Source organism: Lissotriton helveticus, chromosome 12, assembly GCF_964261635.1.
Source record: "Lissotriton helveticus chromosome 12, aLisHel1.1, whole genome shotgun sequence".
Lineage (NCBI taxonomy): Eukaryota > Metazoa > Chordata > Amphibia > Caudata > Salamandridae > Lissotriton > Lissotriton helveticus.
In genome coordinates, this window is record NC_136073.1 from 825576320 (window position 1) to 825600797 (window position 24478).

General features: G+C 42.3%; 1 protein-coding gene across 5 annotated transcripts in view; it reads left to right on the forward strand.

The window, feature by feature from the left end:
• MARCHF2 (membrane associated ring-CH-type finger 2) overlaps positions 1 to 24241 on the forward strand; it is an 86265-nt gene extending 62024 nt beyond the window's left edge. For all 5 annotated transcript variants that reach the window (XM_078669965.1, XM_078669969.1, XM_078669967.1 and 2 more), the window contains 4 exons: positions 1507 to 1736; positions 5265 to 5460; positions 7519 to 7728; positions 23040 to 24241. In XM_078669965.1, the coding sequence (XP_078526091.1) occupies positions 1561 to 1736; positions 5265 to 5460; positions 7519 to 7728; positions 23040 to 23198 (741 nt within the window). In that variant the 5' untranslated portion in view covers positions 1507 to 1560 and the 3' untranslated portion in view covers positions 23199 to 24241. The remainder of the gene's footprint in view (positions 1 to 1506; positions 1737 to 5264; positions 5461 to 7518; positions 7729 to 23039) is intronic.
• Positions 24242 to 24478: the final 237 nt, after the last annotated feature.

A 24478-nucleotide genomic window follows, 5' to 3' on the forward strand; every position in this document is an offset into this window, starting at 1 on the left:
ACTGTAGTGCTGAGGTGTTCTGAGTGTATTTTGGATATGTTGTGCCTTGTTTTTTGCGCTTCCCTTGAGCGCCTATGTACGTTTGTGCGCTATTTGCAGGCGCACTGTGTAGAGGTTCTTGGGTGACTTCCTGCATTTTAACCAGTGATGCTCGGGTGTTCTGAGTGTTTTTGGATATCTTTTAAACTATTATCCTGCCTTTAAAATTGCCCATGTCGGAAAATACAAGGATGGAGCCAGCTACCTTTCCTGATATAGGAAAGGTACATTTCAATACGTTCAATGTTCCAGGCTGCGCTTCAGACACTGGTTTTGTGTAGTGATGCCCCTCACAGCAGGGCTGTCTCCAGCCTTGACCATCCACAACAAAGGCACAAAGAGTTGTGAGGACTCTGCACTGAAGTGACATTAAGGTAGACACATGCTTGGCCTCACTTAAAGGGTCCCGTCCAACCTGCAGCTCCACCCCTACTCACCCTTAGCATCTACAAAAAAAAGGGCAGAGCTTCAGGAAGTCTAATCAGCAGCCATTAATACTTAGTCAAATCTGAGGATGAACAACAGAATCTCTTTTTCACTGTGTACATTATTTCCCATGTATATTCTCAATATGTGCCCATCCATTATTTTTCACTAGCAACTCTTGAACTGATCAACTAAGCTGGCTGTATGGTGGTCTAGTAGTAGCCTAGCAGCGGAGAGATGGTTTACCGGATTCTCGTACCTATTCAAATTTCCCAATGTATCACAATCTTCACAAGTTAATAATGTTTCTTTCTACATTTTTTAATCCTTAAACTGCATTCCGTCGCAATAATATTCAATACATTCCTTAAATCCGGGATTAAAAACTGTCCTTTAATTAAAACATCTGTTTGTTGCCTCTCCTTTTCCTTCTCTCTTTCAATGCCCCTTTCTTTCCCTTCCATCCTATGAATGCCTCCTCCCTGAGCACAACCTACTCAGGGACATGCACGTTTGACTAATCTCTATTTCAGCAAATTTCCCACCACTCATTTACAAGATCATAATGTCTCCTCCTTCTGCTAAAAGTCATACCTATGCCACCTAACATACTCAATCTCCTCTAACTCTTGTACACAACCAACCTCTATTATAATGATTTGCTCCGAGTGCACAAGACTAATCCCAATAACTAACAGTAACCAATAACACTGAACTAACCATTAACCTTGGGTTCCAGAGCAGCATGCTGCCTGGCGTAAAGCACTTTGAATCCTATCCAGGGGTAAGAAGCGCTATATAAAGGCAATTACAGTACAATGTGTTATCACTCCTGCTGGTTGTTTGTGTATTTTAAATTCATTTCTGCTGAATCCATGCCCACCAGTTCTGCAGGAACACCTATCCATACATTTTTCCATATTAGTTTTGTTATTCGACTTTGTGTACTGGTCCAGTGCTCAAAATCACAGTTTGGGAACTTTATTCCAAATATGTGTATCGTTCGCTTTGGAATGCTAGTCTCTTTTCATTCTTTTCTAGATCCATCATGAATGGAGAAGCTGCGTGCTGAACGGCTAGGCACTCCTTGTTGCCATGACGACAGGCGACTGCTGCCACCTTCCTGGCTCATTGTGTGATTGTACTGGCAATGCAGCTTTGTTTAAGACGGTGGAGGAAACGGACATCGGCCGTCCTCAATACGTCACACAAGTCACGGCGAAAGATGGACGGCTCCTCTCAACTGTGATTAAAGCACTAGGTACACAGAGGTAATGTAACCCACAGCACTTGGAAATACAAACAAAATTGGATAAATGAAGGAGCTAAATGACATGCTATGAATGTTTAAGAGGCCCTCGAGTACCGATATAAAACCTTATTCTTGACCCATTCCTGCCTCAGTAACAACCATTAAATATAGGTTAGCCAGAATATTCCTTTGTTTAATCGGTTGGACATTGAGGCTGTTGAGACATTGTTTCTGGAGGGCCCTATGAAGACAGAAGCTGCCATTATTCAGATAGAAAATTGATTTAATACCAATTATAACAGAGATGTCACTCATTACATTTTAAATGGGTTAGAAAGGGTTGCAAGATCAGGGTAGCATCTGGCCAAAAATAACCGTGAACACACGATGCTGCTTGGAAAGACAGCAATGGAAAAAGGATAAATAGAAATAAGAGCAAGTTCGGCTGTCTTTGTAAATTTAGGAAATGTTTAATAAAAAAAAAGTGAAGCAAACTCCAACTTCCATCTCATTACAAAAGTTATTTGTTTCCATTTATTTGCCTAGTGTGTATGTATGTGTGCGTGTGTGTATGTATATGTTTATAATATATATATATTTGGATAATTAGTTCTTCTGGTTCAGTGTTTACTATTTTCAATAAGGCAAACAACACAGATGGTTAATTTCTAAGTATTCTGCATGTTTCCAAAAATGAAATACCTGGGATGCATTTTACCATAGTTGTTTGCGTCAAGGCTGCACCCTAGAGCTCATGTGCTTCATTTGTGTGTGTTTAAGTAACAATGGGGTAACCCAGTGTCCCTAAGAACCTGGGCAGTAAGGTAAATCATAAGCAATTGGTTCTTTTGGGTGCGCTATATTTCTTCCTTCTTTCTTAACATTCTACCGAACATACTCAATCATTTAAAGATGAATCAATCAAAAAGAGAAATACATTACAGAGAGAAAAGGGGGAATCCAAACCATCTGGAGTATCGCAAATTTACTTTATAAATTGTAATCATTTATAAGTACTCTTGTTAAGACATTCACAAGGCTGTCATCATTATACAGTGGCGCACAAAGTGAAAATTGGTGACAATTGGTGCTCAGTGAGGTTTTTGCAAGTGTAATATATACAATATATATAATAGCGATTTCAGTTAAAAGGGAGGAGAATGGGAGGTGGGGGGGGGGGAGAAAGAAAGAGTGGCCAATAATACAGAATTGCTATAAGTGTTCTGTAGACTCCACTAGTTAGTCTGTAGACATTTGTGTGTGTGTGTCCTCTATGACCTCGAATTATATGTGGAAGAGCTCCTGTGCTGGAATCGGGGGTGTTGTGGAACTTTGCATGCAGCGTGTGGAGACCGTTGGAGTTGGCCAGCTGCGGTTTCTCCTATGGTGCTGCAAGCTTAGCTAGGCCAAAGGGGCAATGGATGCGCCAGTCTCACTGCATGCTGATGCCCACTGCATTAGGCGAGCATATAGAATGCCTCAGCTGGTAACTGCAACACTACAGTGCGAACTGGCCTATGGTAGCACAGCAGGTGGAGTGCAGTAATTGGCACTAGATGTAATGAGAAAATCATCCGAGTAGGGTGCATGCACCCAGTTGCGACAGGAGGCTCTGTTACACTATCATTAAGTAAAGCTAGAGTTCCCTGAAAAGGGCTAGTGACTGACTTTATTACTATACAGCAGAAAATGTATACCATATTACCTAAAGTTTACCTACATATGTTGCTGTTCAATAAAGTTATTTATTACTTTTTACATTTCCTATTTCACTAGCGGTATTCTTACAAAAGCGCAAACGTCAAGTCTGTTTCACTGTGCAATATATTTAGATCCAGGACATAAGTCCTTAGGGTGGGGACTTATGACTTTAGATGTTATCACTGCAATTGGAAAGATTTCAGTTACATTGCCATTGATGCATTCACAATCCCTGGGTCCGGAAATAAAAGGTTAAATAACAAAATTGGTTCATCAACCAAACTAAGGTATTTTTGGTTGGGAATTGATTAATATTTTACTTTGCCCCAAATACGTTTCAGGTTAAATGTATGCTGTATCATTTTGCCAGACTTCACCGTAAATCTGAACATAAATACATATCTGTGTAGCAAAACCAGGCTGGATGACATACTAGGTTATGTGCTAACCTCAAATTCGTTAACCTCAAATGTGTTATTGAAATTGTTTTTGAGCCTATCGCCTCCATCACTGTGACAGAAGCCTGTCAATCACCCATCCTCCACAATTCATTTGAAGCAGATGCTATGAGACTAACTTTCCCACTTACAATTACGCAGTGTAGATTGTTAGAATCTGGAGACTTTTAACTTTTAGTTTGAGGATCCCATCAGATAAAGAGTCTACGAGACTATGTTATTGATAAGATTTCAGTTTTCTTCATGAAGAATCCAATGTTACAAAAAATGCAAGACACGTAGGGGAATGTTTTCTATTTCATAGTATTAAGCATTTAAAAGTGGGAATTCGAGAACTGCTCCTGCCCGATTATGTAAAAGTGTATTTTAACCAACAGTGAACAAATGTATTTGATATGCACAAAATGATAAATTAATCCAAATTTGAGACCTCAAGCGTTACCTGGCATTTGCACTTTTACTTCAGTAAATTATGCCTCTAAATACAATGAGGTTTTTCAGAAAACTAGAGACCTATAAGTCTCTAAAAAGATAAGTAAAATTGACTCAAATATGTTTGCTAAAGCGAAGCTATAAACTGTTAAAGCAAAATTAAGAAAACGCCTTTTGAAAAAAGTAGCAAAAGAATAATTCTGACGCCAAGTGATCTCTATAATTAAATATTAACATTGCATTCGAATTACTGGAGCAACTGTGTCCTTACAGATACTGAGAATGCTAAATATAGATTGCGTAATCTCCTCAAATATACAGGATGAACCATTAACAAATAAAGTGCTCTGATAAATCCTCTGAATAGTTTTGCAAAGATTATGACTATTAATTAGAAAGAAAGATATTGAAAGGACACAAGAGATTAGTGATTATAATCAAGAGCACACCGTTTTCTGAACTAGATGTACCTAAATCTTTGAAAAAATGTGAATGTGAACAGCTGAGAAGGGGTTATTTCTTGGAGAATTCACTTGAGGTTGGAACAAAATGGTGAATAACGCTGGAAGTATAATCTGCAAGGATAAATATTGGGATGTCATAGCTAAACCGGTTAGCTGTGCGAAGCTGTTCCACCATATAAATCTTAGGAGCAGGTACTTGGATTTTGTACTATTGAACCAAAGAGGGTAATGTTTAGCCTACTCGGTTTCTAATTTTCTCACTGATGTGGATTGTGCATTGCTTTGCATCCGCGTTCTTTCACTTTTTCAACTGTGCAAATAATTTGTTTCCCCTTTTGGTTTTTTCACTTTATGGAGGTTGTCTTGTGTTTCTTTTTGATACTTCTTCTGCATTGTTACCTTATCTAAATCAACGTAGTGATGTTATGACGAGTTTTTGTCACCGCAAAATGTCCTCATGCTCTTTTTTCATTTCTTGTGTGCATACTTTAGTGATGGCCCTATTTGCCGCATATGTCATGAAGGTGGAAGTGGAGAAGGCCTGCTCTCTCCTTGTGACTGCACAGGAACACTGGGAACAGTTCACAAAAGCTGCCTGGAAAAATGGCTTTCTTCCTCAAACACAAGTTACTGTGAACTGTGTCACACAGAATTTGTTGTCGAAAGAAGACCAAGGCCTTTGACAGAGGTATCAGTCCTTGCTTATGTATGTTTTCACTCTCTTACTGTTTGCAGATTCATAAATTACATTATCGTTTGTAAAAGATGTGCAAGTCAGGGGTTGGTCAGAGTATAATTTATTTCCCATACTTATAACCAGAAGCTATGTCAAAAGCAAAATGACTGGGACTCGGGCTTTATGCAATGGTGGCCTGTTAAAGATGCATAGAGCTAGTAATTGTTTGAAACATTTATTGGAAACCCAAACACACATGCAGAGCTCTAGCATTTCAAACATAAACCTGCCAAAATTCTGCCCATGAATGCTCGTCAACGAAGCACAATCAGTCACTACACAAACTCAAACCTTAAAATCTCCGAGGCTTTAATGCAAATCGAGGTGTGTGACTTGTATAATGTTATTTCTTCTTTAAGTTGGTGTCCAGTTAGAATCCACATGATGTCGGAGACATATTGTATTGGTGCATTATGAGCAGACAAGACAACATGGTTACTGGCCGAATTGCTGGGTACTTTCTCTTTCATTTTGACTCTCCCGCCAAATATAATTATTTTGTAGATGCACAGCTTTCATAATGGTTTGGAAGCTAAGTCCTTCCTTCAACAGCCTGCTTGCTATTGCAGAAAGTGTATCAGGCCAACTGTCAACTGTCCCAGCAATTTTTGGAGGATAAAGTTTGTCTGAGAAGGTCCCCGTTTGCTATAGCGTGTCCCTGCCATCCTTGGGCTGAAAATTAGTGTCAGCCAAGGAAGACAGAGGAAGAACCTTACAATGGCCCCCGATAATGGAGATGTTTAAGTGTTTAGTGTATGTTTTGGTTTTTCCAGGCTTGTGTGGGTGTTTGATTGGGTGTGACGGCGTGTGCTTAGAGTGTTGGCATCTGATGTGTTTGTGCTTGTTTGGTGTTATGTATATGTCCTTTTGAGGGTGATGGTGCTGGCTTCAGATGTTGTTGTTGTTACTGTCGAATGGTTGGTGAGTGTATGAATTCTCTAGGTGCGTGCTTTGTTGTCTGATGGTAGGTATGTGGAATTCTGATGGTCTGTTTGGGTGTTTGATGCTTGAAAGTGTGTCTGACTGCCTTTGGTCCGGTGTCTTATGGCATGCGAGGGTGTCTTACGGCATGCTTTGTGTGCATGGATGTCAATTTTCATGTGGGTGTCTAGTGTTTGTGTGTAGATGGGCATCTGATGGTGAGTTTGTGTAGGCTTGAGTTCCCGATCGTGTGTGTAATTCGTGTTTGTGTGGATATCTGATGGAGGTATGTGGGACTAGCATGGGTGGGTTTCTGATAGTGTGCATCGGTCTCTGACCGGGTGCGTATAGTCGATTGGTGGTGTATGTGTGCTTGTATGATGGTGATGGCTACGTTCAATGGCGGATATTGTCATGTCTGGCCAGAAGATGGGAGTTTGGTGTGTGTATGATCATCTAATTGTGTGTGTTGTACAGGTGCCTGGTGTGCTTAGGGTGTATGCTAGTATGCATGGTTTTCAGATGGTGTACATGTGTGTCTGATTGTTTGTTTGTGAGTATTTAGTGTGATGTGTTTGCCAGTCTGAATTTGAGGTTATGGGTGTCTGATATCCTTGAAGGTGTCTGACTCTGGGTGTCATAATATTTGTTTAGGTGTTTGATTGTGTATTTGAAAGAGCTTTTGAAGGTTCCCTTTTAGAGTTGGGATCAGCTTTTTAGACCAAGATAGAAACTGTGTTTCTTATTTCAGGGCATTGTCCTGGTGGTGCGCATTACCTCTGTTAACTTGTTAATGGTTGTCTTTATCGGTTTGTGAGATTCTTGGTAGGCTAATGTTATCTAGACTGGTATCTATTTGGATAAGGTTTCGGGGGTTTTCGGTTCACTATAGATTCAGATGGAGTTCAAGTATAATACATTATTTTTGGCCATGAAAGCGAGTTCTTTGTTGTATAATTTAGCACTAAGTGTAACTATATATTACTAAATTCTGGTCTGAAAAAATTGAAAGCTAAACAGATGTAGATTTCGTTTAAAATGTATCTGAAATGCCTTTCTAATTCCGTAATATTTTTTCCTCTTGATTAGTGGCTGAAGGATCCAGGCCCTCGAAATGAGAAAAGGACACTATTCTGTGATATGGTGTGCTTTCTATTCATTACTCCATTGGCAGCAATTTCAGGCTGGTTGTGTCTTCGAGGTGCCCAAGATCATTTACAGTTTAACAGCAGATTGGAAGCTGTAGGACTTGTAGCACTTACTATAGCACTTTTTACAATCTACGTTCTTTGGACATTGGTAAGTAAACTAAGGAACACATATTCAACCAGCTAGATACATTGTAATAAACAAAGAGCAGTATGGAGCTTTTCAGCACCTGTAAAAATGTCCACTACCTGAATTCACAAGGCAATATATTAATTCATGATTCAATGTTTTTACAAAATGTTGTGGAAACTAGTCCATTTCGAATACTTATGTGTTTTGAGAGAATGCTGTGGCTGCCAGGAATGTTTCAAGTCTTTGTTTGGCTCATGCTACTGTTATTGTGCCACGTGATGGGTGTACAGGAAGTGTTAGTGCAGTACTATATATTTTCTTGCACTACACTTATTTGGTTGATAATGTGAATTGGGTGTGTTTACTCAGTTCTGCCCCCCTTTGATAACCAGTCACCCTTTTAGTAATTTCATAAAATCAAAAACCCCGATATTTGCATCCCTCACCTACACAATGCATGGTCCTCCGTTGCACACCTCACACTGCAAGCCGTCGCCGTGCCTTTTTGCAAAGAAAACAAGCATTTACAATGCAATGGTCTCGGCATTATTAAAGATAGAGCTATTGGCATTGCTCATGACTTTTTTTTTTAAATCATAAATAAATGGCATTGTCATTTACATTGCCAATAGTTTAATCGTTAAATAAATGGCATTGTCATTTACAATGCCAATAGCTTAATCGCTCGTAAATGCATGACCTATTGCATTTACACCCACACAGAGCCACACACACAAAGCCTCCCACACCCACATACACACACACACAGCCACACACACACAGAGCCACACACACACAGAGCCACACACACACAGAGCCACACACACACAGAGCCACACACACACAGAGCCACACACACACACACAGAGCCACACACACACAGACAGAGCCACGCACACACACAGAGCCACGCACACACACAGACAGACAGAGCCACGCACACACACAGACAGACAGAGCCACGCACACGCACAGACAGAGCCACTCCCACACACAGACAGAGCCACGCACACACACACAGAGCCACACACACACAGACAGAGCCACGCACACACACACACAGACAGATCCACGCACACACACAGACAGAGCCATGCACACACACACAGCCACGTACACACACAGACAGAGCCATGCACACACACAGACACAGCCATGCACACACACAGACAGAGCCACACACACAGATTGCACCTAGTGCAAACAGTTTTGCAACTGTCCATTAAAAGCTCAAACTCCACAACTCAGCTTGGGACCCCACCCCCCCACAATACCACTCAAAAAGTTAAAATCCTTGTCTTCAGGAAGCCTAAAGTGTCCATCAATTAACGTCACCTCTACCGACTCCCAAGCAGTCTTTACATTTACAGACAAACCAGATGCATTGATCTACATTTCTTTTCAGGCACCTGGCACCCTGGCGAGAAAGCTTGTTTCTTGTTTACGTAACTGCCCCTCCCTCGGGATCACACAAGACCTTCCACTTCAGCCGAGGCATTTAGAACATAGGTCTTTCAGCACAAAAGCTTAAAATTACAGACAGATGTCGTCTGTCAAAATCTTCAGCATGGACAATGGACTGGGTTAATTCACGGGCAGTCCGTGAAAATTATGGGGCGGGGGGCAGTAGTTATGGGGTTAACGCATGAGGAATTCTATTCCGTAACAATAGCCAAAATGCAGGGTCAGAAATGGAGGATAGGTTATCTGTGAGCAGTGCACAAGATAACAGCATTCGCCCATTTTAGCTGGAATGTAAATTGTGAGCGTCTCCTGACGCTGCAAAGTGTCTGCCTCGTAAGACGTTTTGCTAAAGACATGTAAATGTCGGTGTTGGCTGATGCCGCAGCTCTGTATGATTCTTGTGCTAATCACAGGCTGCGGATGGGGGCAGGGCTGCAACCCCCGCGGCGGGCACACCGTCCACCAGCCTGAACCGAGCCTTGGGGCTGCTCCGTTCAAACATGCCGAGGAGGTGAGGGGACTTAGTACGCCTCACCCAAGAACCTCGGAGGGAGCAGCACGGACGCCGCTGGGTGGCTGACGGGACTGGAGCTGCAGCGCGTGCACTGCGGCTGTGAGGGCGCTGCGGGCTCCGAGCTTCATTGTCTGCCGCCACGGACTCCCTCATCCTTTCGTCCGTTCGCTCCACATGGCCCTGGCCGTCTGCAAACAGCTGTGGCAGCTTAAAGATGTCGTCATCACTTTCCTGCTGCCACTGCTCCTGCTCCCTTTGCCGTTACTCGCCCAGAACAAGGTGACTTTTAATAAAAAATTGGTCAAAATGGAATCTCTGAAAGCTCCAATTTAGCACTCTAGTCTAACCTTAAAATAAACGTGCGCAACTGTATTTAATTCCATGTAGTTAATGTATATATGTATGTCTCTCATGCAGTGTAGCAAGTTATAAGTGCTAAGCGTTTCAGCTATGCATTTCATTATTTTTAGTTTACTGTAATTTCCCCCATTTAATATGAAATATAAACAACCGGCATCCGTCTTGTATAAATTATCCCGTCTGCAGATGGTTCCTCTTTGTGCACATTGCTTCCCCTGACGATGCCTTTGTCCATTGGCTCATTGTAAGCTACGCTGGGTTACAGACACCAGTGCCGTGTGTTGTCCGTCAGGTGGAGTGGGTCTGTCAGTGGGTTAAACAGCTGAACTCAGACCTCACACCGTCGTGCTCCTTCTGGCCAAAGAGGCTCATGGTGGCTGCCGGGTGCGGAGCGAAGCCTTGCGGAGAGACGCTGGGGGGCTTCACAGCGCCCCCGGTTCCATGCGAGGGCTCGGATTGAGGGTAGAAGAGAATCGTGAAAGAGCCCCGTCCTTTTCAGACTTTGGGCGTGTTTTTTAGGTTTGAGTGACGGATGATGTCACAGATAGAAAGAACCTAAAGAACACGCCCCCGAATCCGAAAAAGACTGGGCTTAAAGGGAGTGACGCCCCTCTCCTCCAATGGCTGGCCAGCATTTACGAGGCCAGCCAATGGAGAAGAGGGGCGCGGGTTCAAGCCCCCTACACTAAGAAACATAAAATCTCGGAGCTCTGCCCACTGCTTACGCAGTGCGACGGAGTCCTCGACCTAAAAACCAAAAACCCATATGAACCGCGAGACAGACTTTACGCCTAAAGAGGCTACTTATCTTTTTTTGCAAACTACCCTAACAGCAAAACGTCTGCATTTTTCATGCTTCCTTCAGCAGCATGTGTCCTTTCACCATTAGCGTGTGTTGGTGCTGAGCATCGATGTGCTTATTTATGACTTTGTGCTTGATGATTTGAGGTACTCCCACGTTTCATATGCACTTCTGACTTCTGTGATTAGAGGTGATGGTGACTGGGTATTGAAGTCCACATTTTGGCAAGGTTCTCTGCAGCGTCGCTGCTCCTCCCACCGCATGACAGGCGAATCAGAGTAGGATGTGGTCAGCATTAAGTTTGGATCTCCTTGGAGCTGGTCAGTGGACCGAGAGTCTACTCTCACTGTGATTCTTTTGTGCAGCACTGTAGGAACTTTTCTAATACCTTTCTGGCCTCTCATAAAATGTGTGTTTCTTAATAGAGTATGTGTCAGCTGGGAACACAAAGAGTGTGTGTGCCCTTCACTGATTTGATTTTAATCTCCACCTTAAGGATATTTCTCAAATATTGAAGGCATGACTGTAAAGTTTTCATGCCGCAGAAAACATTTTTAAAATATTCTTTTCCTGTAAAACAAAATAGCAAAAGGTGATGCAGATTGAACAACATGGAAGAAGCAGAAGGTTTTCATGAATATTTATTAAAGTTCAGTGGCCCTGTCAAGAGCGCTGTAAAAAAGATCAAATCAAACTGCACTAGGTAAGCTAGAATGGGATAGAAGGGTGGATGGCTATCTCTTTTTTTTGTGTCAATTTTTTATTGGAGTTCAAAGATAGGCAATTTCATAGGTTACAAAACAATATAGTAAATATAAATCAGTATGCGACAAATAATTTACACCTGTAATATATTAAGGAAGAGGAAAAAAGGAGGGAAAGGGAAAAAGGAGAAGGGAAAAAGCTATATATAGGGAGGGAAAGAAAAGAGAATTAGAATTTCAGGAATCGCAAAGAAAGGGGGTCCACACCTGCTGGAATATTTGTTCTTGGTCTTGCGTCCTATAAATTACCTGTTCATAGGATGCTGTCTGTATCACCACAACCATCCAGTCCTCTTTGGAGGGAGGGCTAGGTGATTGCCACAGTCTTAAAACACATAGTTTAGCAGCAGTAAGTGCAGTGTGTAAGAGTCGACTTTGAGGTCGTGAAATAGTAGGAAAACATCTAAAGTCATGTAGCAAAATAGTGGCAGGTGTGAAAGGGAGTGAAAGAGGAATAGTTTCTTGTAGTGTAGATCCTATTTTCTGCCAAAATTGTTATACAAAAGGACATTCAAAAATTACATGCAGGAGGTCACAATTAGCTTCAGAGCATCTCCACACCTAGATGGATGGCTATCTCAAAGATGTAGTTTCATATTTTTAGATGCATTGAGCTGCTGTTTACATGGCTCCACTGCTCCTAGTTTGTCATCTCGCCGCCTTTTAACATCGCTCAGGAAAGTTTAATTCAGCCTCCTTGTATTGAACCTGGGCATTTTTATCTGAATCCTTTATTTTTAATTTAAAACTGAATATGAAATGTAGTCAATGTAGCTTGCAAATAGATTTGCGAAAAACAATTTTTTTGCTACAGGCTGTATCTTTTAAGGGTGCATTTGAATCCTACACCTGGAACAGATTATTCACTGTTGTGCCTTTTAATTAAGAATCCAATGATGAATAACCAGAAATACAGGTAAATGTCTTTTCCTTTTTGTTCAGTCCCACTCCTGGTAAGCTACAATACTCCATTATTTATTAGGTCTCGCTGAGGCAGCGCATGCGCTGCTCTGCTAGACATTTTGTTGTGTGCTTTAAAAAGTGCTACCCCAGGCTTCTGCTGGCCTAGGGCTTGCGTTCACGCGCGCAGCCGCCAGCTTGCTCCATGTTACTCTGCCCTAGCACTTGCGTTCATGTACGCACGCGCGCATTCGCCAGCTTGCTCCCTGTTACTTTTCTTCCCTTCCTCCACCCATCATGTTGTTCCCCTTCCCTCCATTCATTCCCTGCCCTCTGTTGCTTCCGCCGCTCTCCTAGTGCGCCCCTTTCCCGTGGCAATTATTTTTTTTCTATAAGTGACCAGTGGTTGGCAAATAATTAAGTCTATTGTACACAGATTTCACGTTTGAACTCTGTGGACCTTAGTCACGGAAAAACCCAAAAATGCAACGTGAACGATGCAGTAACATAATACTAGGGTGTACGGTTTCTACTCCCTCAAGTCACCCTTTTCTGGGTAATGAAATGCTCATTTTCTCCTGAAAGAGGTTTAAACACATGAAGCTTTTTATTTACAATATATAGTGCTAGATCGATGTTTGGAGTGGATCAAAGCAGAAAGCATGCTGTATTAGCTGTTAACAGATTTCCATCACCCTTATTCAAGACGAGTTCTCAGTTGCTTCTGCAATCAGGGTGTCAATGTACAACTCATTTAACTACTTTTAAATATGTGTCATGGTTACTACAAATAATAGTGACGCCGCACTCCAATAAAATAAAACAATCCCACAAACAGACATGTCCTTTTCAACGTCTCAAGTTCTTGAGTCCGGTATATTTTCCGTACACTTATGTCAAACGCTGCTGTACTTTCTAATCTAGTGGACGTGGGCGACTTCTCACTAACCACAGAACGAGACTTCCTCACACCTTGTCAAGCAAGGAGGCAGCGTGAGTGTGGTCAAACATAATGAGTCATTTTGCACCCCAGACAGCAAGCAGTACCTTGTGTCTATTTATTCACTCCAGTGGTATCTGGATAGAAAGAAGTTAGCCAACAACCACACCTGGATGGTGTTCTTGACGTGCAGTATATATGAAATAGGGATGTACTGTTACTTTGCATATTTAATATTCTTTATTTTGCTACCCAATTAGAAGTTTTGAATGTCACCTTTTTAATGTATATATTTGTATTCAATTATTTATAGTTTTTGTAGTACTTCAAACCACAAATTGTCAACTGGGAGCGCAGAGAGGGGAAGTAGAGAAGCTGAATTGGCTTCAATGAATATGCCATAAAAGGGAGCCAGAGGTCAAAAACGTCTGTAAGGCTAAGACCAAATAATATTTCTAGTGATGGAAACGCATTTAACGGGAGGTTTATATATAGGTCAGTATTCCTTTGTAAATTCTTTATTAAGATTACTGTAAGCAAATCATATGATACCATGCAGACGAAAAGGACTCTCTGGATGATGGCATTAAATGCTCATTCCACCAGGGCTCCAGATCTTAAAACAAGCATTGGCATAGCAAATAGGTCTCGCCTTTGGGACCTTATAAGTGTTTAGCCATGCAACAGTTGATGTTGAGGTTGCAGGAAGGATATTGTGCTGCATAACTAAATACTTATAAGGCCCCAAAGGCGAGACCTATTGGCTATGCCAATGCTTGTTTTTCTCTTTCTTTCGGTTTCTAGAAGTGCACTGTCCCATGCATTTAACATGTCAAGATACCTGAAGCATTGAGGGCAGTTATTAAATGCTTCAGCACCACTCAACGACATTTAGGTTTCCTTTTCTTGTTCTCACGACGTGGAAACATTTTCCACGCTCGAACAAAACAAAGACAACACACTTTCAAATGCACATCCTACGCGGTGTTGAGTGCTGTCCATGTAGGCAAGTGCTTTATTGGGGTAGCCAGTGATATACAAAATGTTGCAGTACAGGCAAGTAAAATCTGAAGGCATTGCATAGGATCTACTTCCTTGCCCTGGGCCAAATACTGAGCGTCCATCGATATTTCACAGGATATCCTTGAAGGGATGTCAAAAGTCAGCTTTTTAGGTCTCGCCTGTCGATGCGCATGCGCATCGAGCAAGGCGAGAGTATTGGCACTTATCCGCTCTTTATCCACACTGCAAGGAATCGTGGCGATTCCTTGCAGTGCACGAGAAATTTAAGCTCAATGCGCATGCGCATTGAGCTTAAATGCGCGTGCACATGCCCCCAGCCGCCTACTCTCTCTCACAGCCTCCCCCAGCTCCGCCCCTCACTACTTGATTGCACGGCCGCTAGGCCGTGCCTCCCCTACTCTCCTCCCCCCTCCTCCTTTCCTCCCCTGCCTGCCTGCCGCTAGGCCGTGCCTCCCCTACTCTCCTCCCCCCTCCTCCTCCTACTCTCCTCCCCTGCCTGCCTGCCGTGTCGCACCTCTCCCCTCTCCGCCCCCTCCCCTGCCCGCCCCCTCCCCTGCCCGCCGTGTTACGGTGAAAGGCTTGTTGCTTGTTTGCCTTCGTCTCGTTCCTCCCCCCCTTCTTTTAATTCTGTCCTTCGTTCCTTCCTTCTATCCATCTTTCACTAACTTCCATAACACTCTCCTCCTGCCCTGGATTTCCTTCCCTTCGTCCATAGCTGTTTGCTCCATTTCTCCATCGTTGACTCCCTCCTTCATTGCTATTCCAGACCTGTTCTCAGGCACGGGTTTCTTTCTTTCTGCCCTCCATCTCCTCTAATCACCCAGCTCTTCCCGTGACCTCTGCTCCTTTCAATCACGGAGAAAGCCCGCGTTACCATAACAACCTAATGCGATCACTGAGAAACAGCGGCCTCCTCTGCAGTCGCCGCCAGTTGCAGCGGCCGCCTGGGGCCTTGAGCCCTCGGAAGCGATGGCTGCCCACCCCCCTCCTCCCGCGTAGAGCCTACAACGGGAGGAAGAATAGTGAGGTAAAAAGTGCATCCGAAAATGTTTAAGACATTCTGATCCTCTCAAGGGAGGCTAGGGGGTTCTTTACCTATTGTTTATTTTTAAATTACGCCAAAACATTCTTTTTAAAGAAAGATTTTCGGTTTGGCATGCAGTTCTGAGACATGGCTGTGCCAGTGACATTTTACTTCGTGGCTGCTTTCACGATTGGCGGGCCCGAGGGCTGCCCTCCAGCCCTCAACACAGCCCCCTGACCTAAAGCCTCCTGGCGAGTGCCCCATGTCCCGTATGCTCACTCCAGCACCGACGACAGTGTCAGGAATAATAATAATAATAATAATTCCTGGCTGCTCACTTCCAGCCCTCTATAATCTTGGATCAGTAGAGCAAAGAAAATATTAACTCAAAAAATCGCCGATGGGTTTGGCACAACACCTGACTCTGAAAGATTGTTCTTCAAGCAAGGTTTTACTGCATGCACTGGCAGGGCAGCCATGTAGCGGAAGAAATCATTGACAAAGCCAATGGCTTTCATGGCTGTTGGGGCGTGAATGTTCCCTGTATGATAAACATGTTCCCCTGCCCGAGTGCCCGACTCAGTGAAAAGGCCCGGACCTTTATTTTGCCCCTGGAGTCACATTATTCTAGTCTGTGCACAGAGGCAGAGGCCTGTCCCTGACAGAGAAAGACCCAGGAACCTGTCCTGTGACCAGCAGGGTTATACCAAGCATAGCATGTTTCATGCTTTTTTCTCAGACAGGATTCCCTGGTTTTAAAAGCAATCCTGAGTTACAGGACAGTGATAATTTGAATGGGCAATCAACCTGACATTAACCTAATTGCACTCACCCTCAACCCCTCACCCTCACTCACCCTCACTCACCCTCACCCACCCTCACTCACCCTCAACCCATCACCCTCACTCACCCTCACTCACCCTCACCCTCACTCACCCTCAACCCCTCACCCTCACTCACCCTCAACCCCTCACCCTCACCCCCTCACTCACCCTCAACCCCTCACCCTCACTCACCCTCACCCTCACTCACCCTCAACCCCTCACTCACCCTCAACCCCTCACCCTCAACATCAACCCCTCACCCTCACTCTCACTCACCCTCACTCACACTCACCCTCACTCACCCTCACCCTCACCCTTACTCACCCTCACTCACCCTCACTCTCACTCACCCTCAACCCCTCACCCTCACTCACCCTCACCCACCCTCACTCACCCTCACTCACCCTCAACCCCTCACCCTCACACAGTGGAATAGGTCTCGGAGCATTTGAGTTAGAGCTTTTAGAAATGTTTATGTTTTTTTTTTTTTTATTCTTTAGCATTGGCTACAGGAAACAAAAATGCTAAAGATTTACAAAAAAACCCATAAACAATTCTAAAAGCACTAACTCTAATGCTGCGAGACCTATTGCATTTCCAATGCTTGTTTAAACTTCTGGCCCTTACTAGGTAGAAGGAGAGCGAGTCGACTCATTGAGCCCACCAAACAAACAATCCTATCTCAGAGTCTCACTTTTCAGTCAACTTATTGCAGGTAATAAATATGGCATAATCATTACTTACAAAACAACTCACTACTTCCCCTTTTCAAATCCACTCCTTTCATTGTTTCCCTTCCCCAAACTCTACTAAACACGCAAGAAATAAAGAGCACCATCCTATCACAACTACCGCACAAGAAATAAAACAATTTTTTTTTATCAATTTAAGAATTACTAACATTGGGTTCTGGAGTAGCAGCTAATCGCTGCAAAAATCCCTTCAATTCCTCGTCAGGGGTCGTAAGCAGTATATAAATACATTTACAATTACAGTATCTCTAAGAGGCAGGGCGAGTGCTCTTCTCCAGATAAAGAGAGGTCTTTCTCTTCGACAGACTGATAGACATAGAAAACTGCGGTATTTTTTATTCCACAAGAGGGCACTGCAGGACAAGTTATATTCACAAGCATTAGGGCGATTCAATGTCTGAACAAATCATCTCTCTGGAAATTGAATTCTATAGCAGCATATCTAAATGCAGAACTTCTAAGACTCAGGAAATGTACCTACTCCTAAAAGAAAACCGAAAGCTGTAAGGACGGAACTTTCATCAGACCCATGAGGCACAGGGTCAGACTGATTTGCATATGGCCATGTCTGAACTGGGGTGGTGGAGTGAGCTAAAGAATGGTGATTGATTAAACCCAGATCAGTTGACTGGGGGCGATTGTTCGATTTGCTCAAACGCTCCGTCCATCATCCCCTTTGGTATCACTTTGTTCGCCCGAAGTTGGCAGGGTATGCCCAGAGGTGGGTCCCTTGCTCACTCTATCACTGGATTCAAGATAGCCTGGCTGATGAGGATTATGAATCCAAAACTGGTCCTAGGATGCTTGTTTCCGGTCCAGGGAAGACATGGCTTGGCAGTTAGGGCTGGACTGTTCCCATGAGGCACAGTGTCAGACTGATTTGCATATGGCCATGTCTGAACTGGGGTGGTGGAGTGAGCAAAATAACGATGGATTAAACCCAGATCTGGGACTGGGAGTGAATGTTTTGCCATTGTGCAACATTCCGTCCATCATCTTGTGTGTTTTGCTGTCTTTCTGTGTGCTGGCACATGGATTCAGTGTGATGTTGACCACGCCTTTTAAATACTTCGCTGAGTATCTCATACAGTGCATGAACTCCATACAGTGACCTATGATGCATCTGAAATCTGCTGCCCCTTTTGAAGATTGTTGTGAATGGAAGTAGGGAAAAAGGGTCCAAAGTGAAACTGTTGAGTTTACAGATTGATTCACCTTCTCCAGGGTGGCTTTAAGTGCCCAGTGTCCCATGCAGCCTCTTAGGCTGCTCATGACATGGTCTGCAACCCCATCCCTTCTAATCGGTCAGTGAGAGGTACCCTCATAGGATGGTACCCCTGAGCAAGTCCACGCCTGAGAATCTAAGAAACTTAGGAGTGTGTGGCTTGCTCGATATTAGCTAGGCAGTAACGAGAGTACCACAGAGACTAAGAACAAGACAGTCGATAGTTGGAATGAGACATGGCCCCCAGCGATTGGCCTGTTCATGGTAATGTGATGCGTTGTAATTGATATATGTCATGACTCATGAATCAACTGCTAAATAAAAAGACGTTTAAAAAAAAAAGTGTGTGAGGCTCGGTCCACTCCTAAGCCTCACTCTTTGCCACTCGACTAGCCCCATTCACCGTAGTTATAATTTTTACCTTTGCATAGCTGATGGATTACTCTTTCTTCTGGAGACTTGTATGAGCAGTCTGCTTTAATGTTTTAGCAAACCTTATTTAATGACAGCTGACTTTCAGTTACGGCCTGCCTGGCTTAAAAAGAGTTTTTATTATTGGTTTTTATTTTTTATTAGTGACGTTTGCTGTTTAAAAATCTAAGAAATATAATCCCGTTTTTTTACCCTCTTTCTCAATGAATGTAAATAAACGAAGTAGTAATCACATGTGCAGCCTCAACGTTGGAAAAAATGTAATCATCCGACCTCACATTTCCGTTGGCACATCTGATTGTGGTTTCATTCTCATTCCTGATGGTACCGTATGTACATTGTTTCCTGTAATCTGAACTTCTACACTGTGAGGCCATGATGCCTCCCAAAAACGGTGTGCATGTAAACGCATTGAGGTCAGGAATAGCCTTTTGCACTTAAGCTTTTTTTTTGTTTTGTTTTTGCAAGGGCAGCTGAGTACTCCTTGGCTGTCCATTTGCTTTGTAGTATTGATGCTTTACATTCTTTAACCACTTTTAACGGCTATAATGTGGAGTTAATTGCATATTCCTCTGAGTCTACATGCTCGTAGTCCTAAAGTCTTTCATGTAATCTACTCTACAAGTCCATTTTCGGTCGGGATGATTACAACATGGTGTAGACTTTGAGAAAATTAGGTTTACTAGAGAAAGCACATGGAGGTGGAGTATTGGCGGTTACAATGTGGACACAGATTTTTCCGTATCCAATCCTATTTTCTCAACAGACCTATTTACGTGTAGGACGGTTTGCAAAATACTAGATCAGAGTGGGTCACAGAATGACCAGCCTAATGAATATTAATTAGGCATGTCTTAAATTGTGGCTCACTCCATTTGGATGCAATGATAGGGCGGGTGGCCTGCAATGGCAGTTGAGCACCACCATGCCGGTCTTTGCATTTTGAAAATGAAACTTTTTTTTTTTTTAACAGCCCGATTTCCTTTAAGGAACTAGAAATGCTTATTTTTGATCTTTTTTTTTTACGTTTTCCACACCTTCAGTGAGAGTTGGCGATGGTCTCCCTGGAATACTGCTTACTCCAGAGGTCTTCAAACTTTTTTGCTCTCAGCCCCCCTAAGCGAAATGTTTTGAGGTCAGACCCCCTACAAAACTTTAAGGCAACGATTGGTGGAGCGGGAGGGACATGGTTGTGTGCAAGGGATGGGTCTTATGAGATGATTTCAGGAGTACTTTTTCTATAGCTCATAAACAACACTAAGTATGATACTTCTAAAACAGCAAATGCATCAAACAAAAACATGTATGGTCCCAAAAATACTGCTCCCCATAATTGGGGTGTTGTAAGCCCCGCAAACTCTTGGACCCCAATACAACTACACCTGCTGCATTATTGATAACAGCAGTCCTGAGTAGCAGGCTATCACCTCTGCATCTTTCACCTCTTCCCCACCATGCCAGACCATCACTCCGATTTTTGAATCAGGTTCTCTGTCTCTTTCAAAACAAAATGAAGCTCCCACACGTTGTTTCCCTTTTTTCTGCAAAGGTGCCTTGGTCCTAATGCTAAAAAGGAAAATAAGCTCCCATGCCCCCTTTTTAAAGGTAGACGGTGATAACTGTGATGCAATGGGCCCCTCAAACCCATGGGCCCCTTAAACCCATGGGCCCCAGTCCGGCTGCATCTGCTTAATTATTGATAACCAGCAGTGGCCACTTACAAACCTGGCAGCAGTACCTGCTTCACTAACGAATGGCCTTTTTTAAAGAAACAAGGAGGGGGGGAGGCCACTTATATTACCGCATTTGCTACGTAATCCATCTTCAGCTGCATAGTACTGCATGTCCAGTTCTTCAGTGCTGTAAACTAATACTTACAAACTTTCTATTCTGAAGGACAGATTTATGTATTTTCTATAATTCTGCTTTATTGTGCAGTACAGGAAGATAAATGCGTTCTTGTTGCACACTTATGTTTTTAAGTGAACCTAGTTCTATGTATGTGGCGGTTTATTTTGCTGCACAATTCACTTCTTTTGTGGTCTTCTGCTATGTTTTTTAAATATGTTGAGCGTGGATTCAGCAGCCATATAGTCTCCCATACCTACTTTGGGATGTAATCGCCACGGACACCTTGTTGCTGTTGTCATATGGCCGTTTGAGGTCCAGTACATAAAACCAACCATCTTATTGCCGCACAGATTAATATGTCCTCACAGCACTCAAACAAACATTAACTATTCCCTTTGCCGCTAAACAGTTCCCACCCCCTTTAACAACTTCTTCTTTAACTTCATTTTGACAACTTCCGTTAGTGACAAACCATTTCTCCTGACTCCAATATTTCTTTGCACCGAACCAGCCTATCTGCCCCTGGACGGAGCCTGCTTTCCTTTCATTTCACCATTCTCCTATTACTTTTTGTTGCTCTTTTCCCTGTTACCTCTAAATTAGTCCTTAGTGCGTTTTGATGAGCTTGACCTCTATAACTAATACCTCTTTCTCTGACTGCATCTCTTTCCCAGTGCTCAACCTGCTGCTAAAGCCTATTGTCCCTGTACCAGAGTGGGCTGGTAGTCTCAGTGCTTCCCTTGAGTAACTGCTCGGTTGTGAATTCAGTGCTGTGAAGCAATTACATCGCCCAAATCTCCCAGGGTGAAGACGGCAGTTATTACCAATCCACCCAGTGCCCTGCAAGTCCCTCCATGTGTGTAAACTTCATAGGAAATAACAATTTAATTTACCAACACTGTGTTGTTCTGTAATTACCACATATCATATAATAAAGATTCAAGCAAAAAAAACAGCTCCGCAAGATTCGGGACTATGGAAATTTCTGTAATAAAGGCCTAACTATTGAAGTTTATGCATTACAATAAATACTGCCAGTTGTTAACTCAGTGAATTTCAATGGGCTTTGAAGCACTTATTTTGGTACTCTTGCTGTTAGCAGGATGTTAGTTGAATACATTCTTGAGCAATCCTCACATGGGTCAGGAATTGAAATGGGGCAAAAATAAAAATACATAAATGTCTTTTGTTTTCAGCAATTCGTCAAGAAACATCATTTACAATGCAATAGCTCTAACTCTCACAAATGCGAGACCTATTGCATTGCAAATGATTGTGTTTTTTAGCAACCTTTTTGACCCTGCCAGCATACTTTCTCACCCCCGCCCCCACGGCACTCTAATCACAGCCCTCATGAGGGCTCTAAGTAAATGAAGACATCCTGGAAATGCAGCAAAGAAACATCTCCGCACTTCCAGGCCATCTTCATTTACTTGCAATTCCAGAGGCATTGGCGCCCCTCAGGGAGACGCCCCCCCCCCCCCCCCCCAGTTTGAAGACCTCTGGCGTACTCTAACTAAAGTTGCCACCATGATTCCCAAAAGGGAATGAATCCAAAGGGGACCTTTTTCACTTTGTGAATCAAGTTACCATAATCAATGCAGTAAGATTATGCAGTTCCTAAATCCATCTTATGAGGGGAACGTCATTAGTGCCCTCTCATGCCAAGAATGGTTGGTGTAATATAAATATTCAAGAGCCATTGCCCATCCAAATGGGTGTCATGCTTCATCATCGAGTAGCTCCTCATTGGGCAGGTGCTGCAATGCCCAATGGGCCCATCGAGGGGGACTCTTTGCCAGTTATCTTTTAACGTGATTTGCCTTAATGAGCCTGAAATGAGGGTGCTGAATGTGTAGATTAGAGAAAAACAGTGGGGTGTTAAAAATGACTAAGGGCCACCTAATGACTATCTTATTGTGATGGTGAAACTATAAAGGAAATAATGTTCATTCGTATCTCAAGGGATCAACTTAAGCAAAGGTGAAGTTACTGTTTTCCATTTTTGGAGTCTTTAACAGGACAGTGGTTAGTGACTGGAATTACATCAGAGTCTGAATCGCTGTCTAGAAGCAAGGCCCAAAATACAGCATACCAAATAGTGATTCGGAAACCATTTCTAAACATTTCAAAATTCCTGTAGCATTTTGAAAACACTTATCTGAATTTCTAAATGGGTTTAGTAAATAAGAAAAAGTGGTAGCAAATCCGTAAAGTTAGCAATTAGCCTGATTTGTGACCGCTCTGTAGGACTTGGAGTACAGTAGTGACTCATAATAGTTGGCTCAGTTTAAGGTTAGTCCCATCAATTCAAGAACTTGTGTGTCTTGTCTCAAAACATTACTTCACTTCTAAATCCATAAAAGAATTGTAGGACTGTGCAAGTCATTTGTTCCATTAAAGTTGTTAAAGATTACGTGAACTATTTGTAAAATTATTACATGTTTGTTTCAGGTTTCATTTCGCTATCATTGCCAGTTATACTCAGAATGGAGAAGGACCAATCAGAAAGTCCTGTTACTGATTCCAGACTCTAAGAACTCTCACACGACACAGCATTCCTTGCTGTCAGCAAAATTGATCAAGAAGAATGCGGATGAAACTACAGTATGATTTGTTCTTTGGCCATTTTCTCGAAGAGTGGCAAACTAGCTAAGAACAACCACATGTTCTTGATGAAAAGTAATTATAAAGAGCCTATTTAACCTTACACATCATTTGACTTACAAATATATAACAGCATAAGTTAAGACACTAATAAAACTGCCTCTGTGCCAAATCAGTGGTTTTAAAACATAGTACACATTTTAAGGTGAGGACACCCTCAAAGGATGATTACGTGGATGAATGCCCTTTTTTACTGGTTTTCAAAATCCATTGTGACATTAGCACTTTTTTGACAAAAATGGCAAGAATGGCCATGAAGCTGCAATTCTTTTTCCTACAACATGAGTGGGTAGAATCCCAGTTTCATGTTTTAGATTTTTGTGTTTTCAGTACTTTGTATGGTATATCTCTGTATATGTTTATTTGAGCTTCAGTATAGAAGCAGACTGCCTGAACTTATTTAGAGGTGTCTTGTTGCTTTTTCACAATGAAAAAGTAGAGGTCAAGTAGCTGATAATCTTTATTGTTGCTATAAATCCAATGGTCCTTTGCATTGAATGCATCTTGTTATGAGACAATGTAATTTCCATGTATTATATTGCTATTCTTTATAGAAATTGTATTGTGTTAAAAAACACAAATGAAAAAAAGTGTAAACCAATATTTATTTTATTTGTTTAAGTATTTTAATCTTTTCACGTTTATTATAAAATTCCTTTTAAGTTTTTGTATAAAGATCCCACGTTTGAAAACACGTTGCGGCTGCATCCTGGGAACATTCTCAGCTGTTCTCGCCATGGAGTACACTTGGTAAAAGGTCGCGTTGCGGCCTAGAAAAATTGTGTATTCTATTTAACGATTGCTCTGGTTTTCTCATATGAAAGAGGAGTTATACAATCGATTACTGGAAAATACATTTCTTTCTTCCAATGTTCCTCACAGATCATTAATATGTAAGGAGCTCCATGGTTTAAGTGGCCTCAACAGACTATGATTGAACATAACTGTATTAAGCATACTTTCGAAAATAAATAAAAGTATTCCATGTATACATTGAATATTTCATTTGAATAAACAGACAATTGATACATTCATGTACATTCATATAACAACCAGGAACATCCAAATACCATATTTTCAAATAATATTGTAATGCTTTTCCTGCCTACTGTTTTGAAATTTGAAATGCCCAAAATTATTTATTTTTCTCTGGCAATGTCTTTCATAGAAGCATGTGTTATTTGAATATCCATACGGTGAAGATGAAGGTTCAAGATTTAAAAACT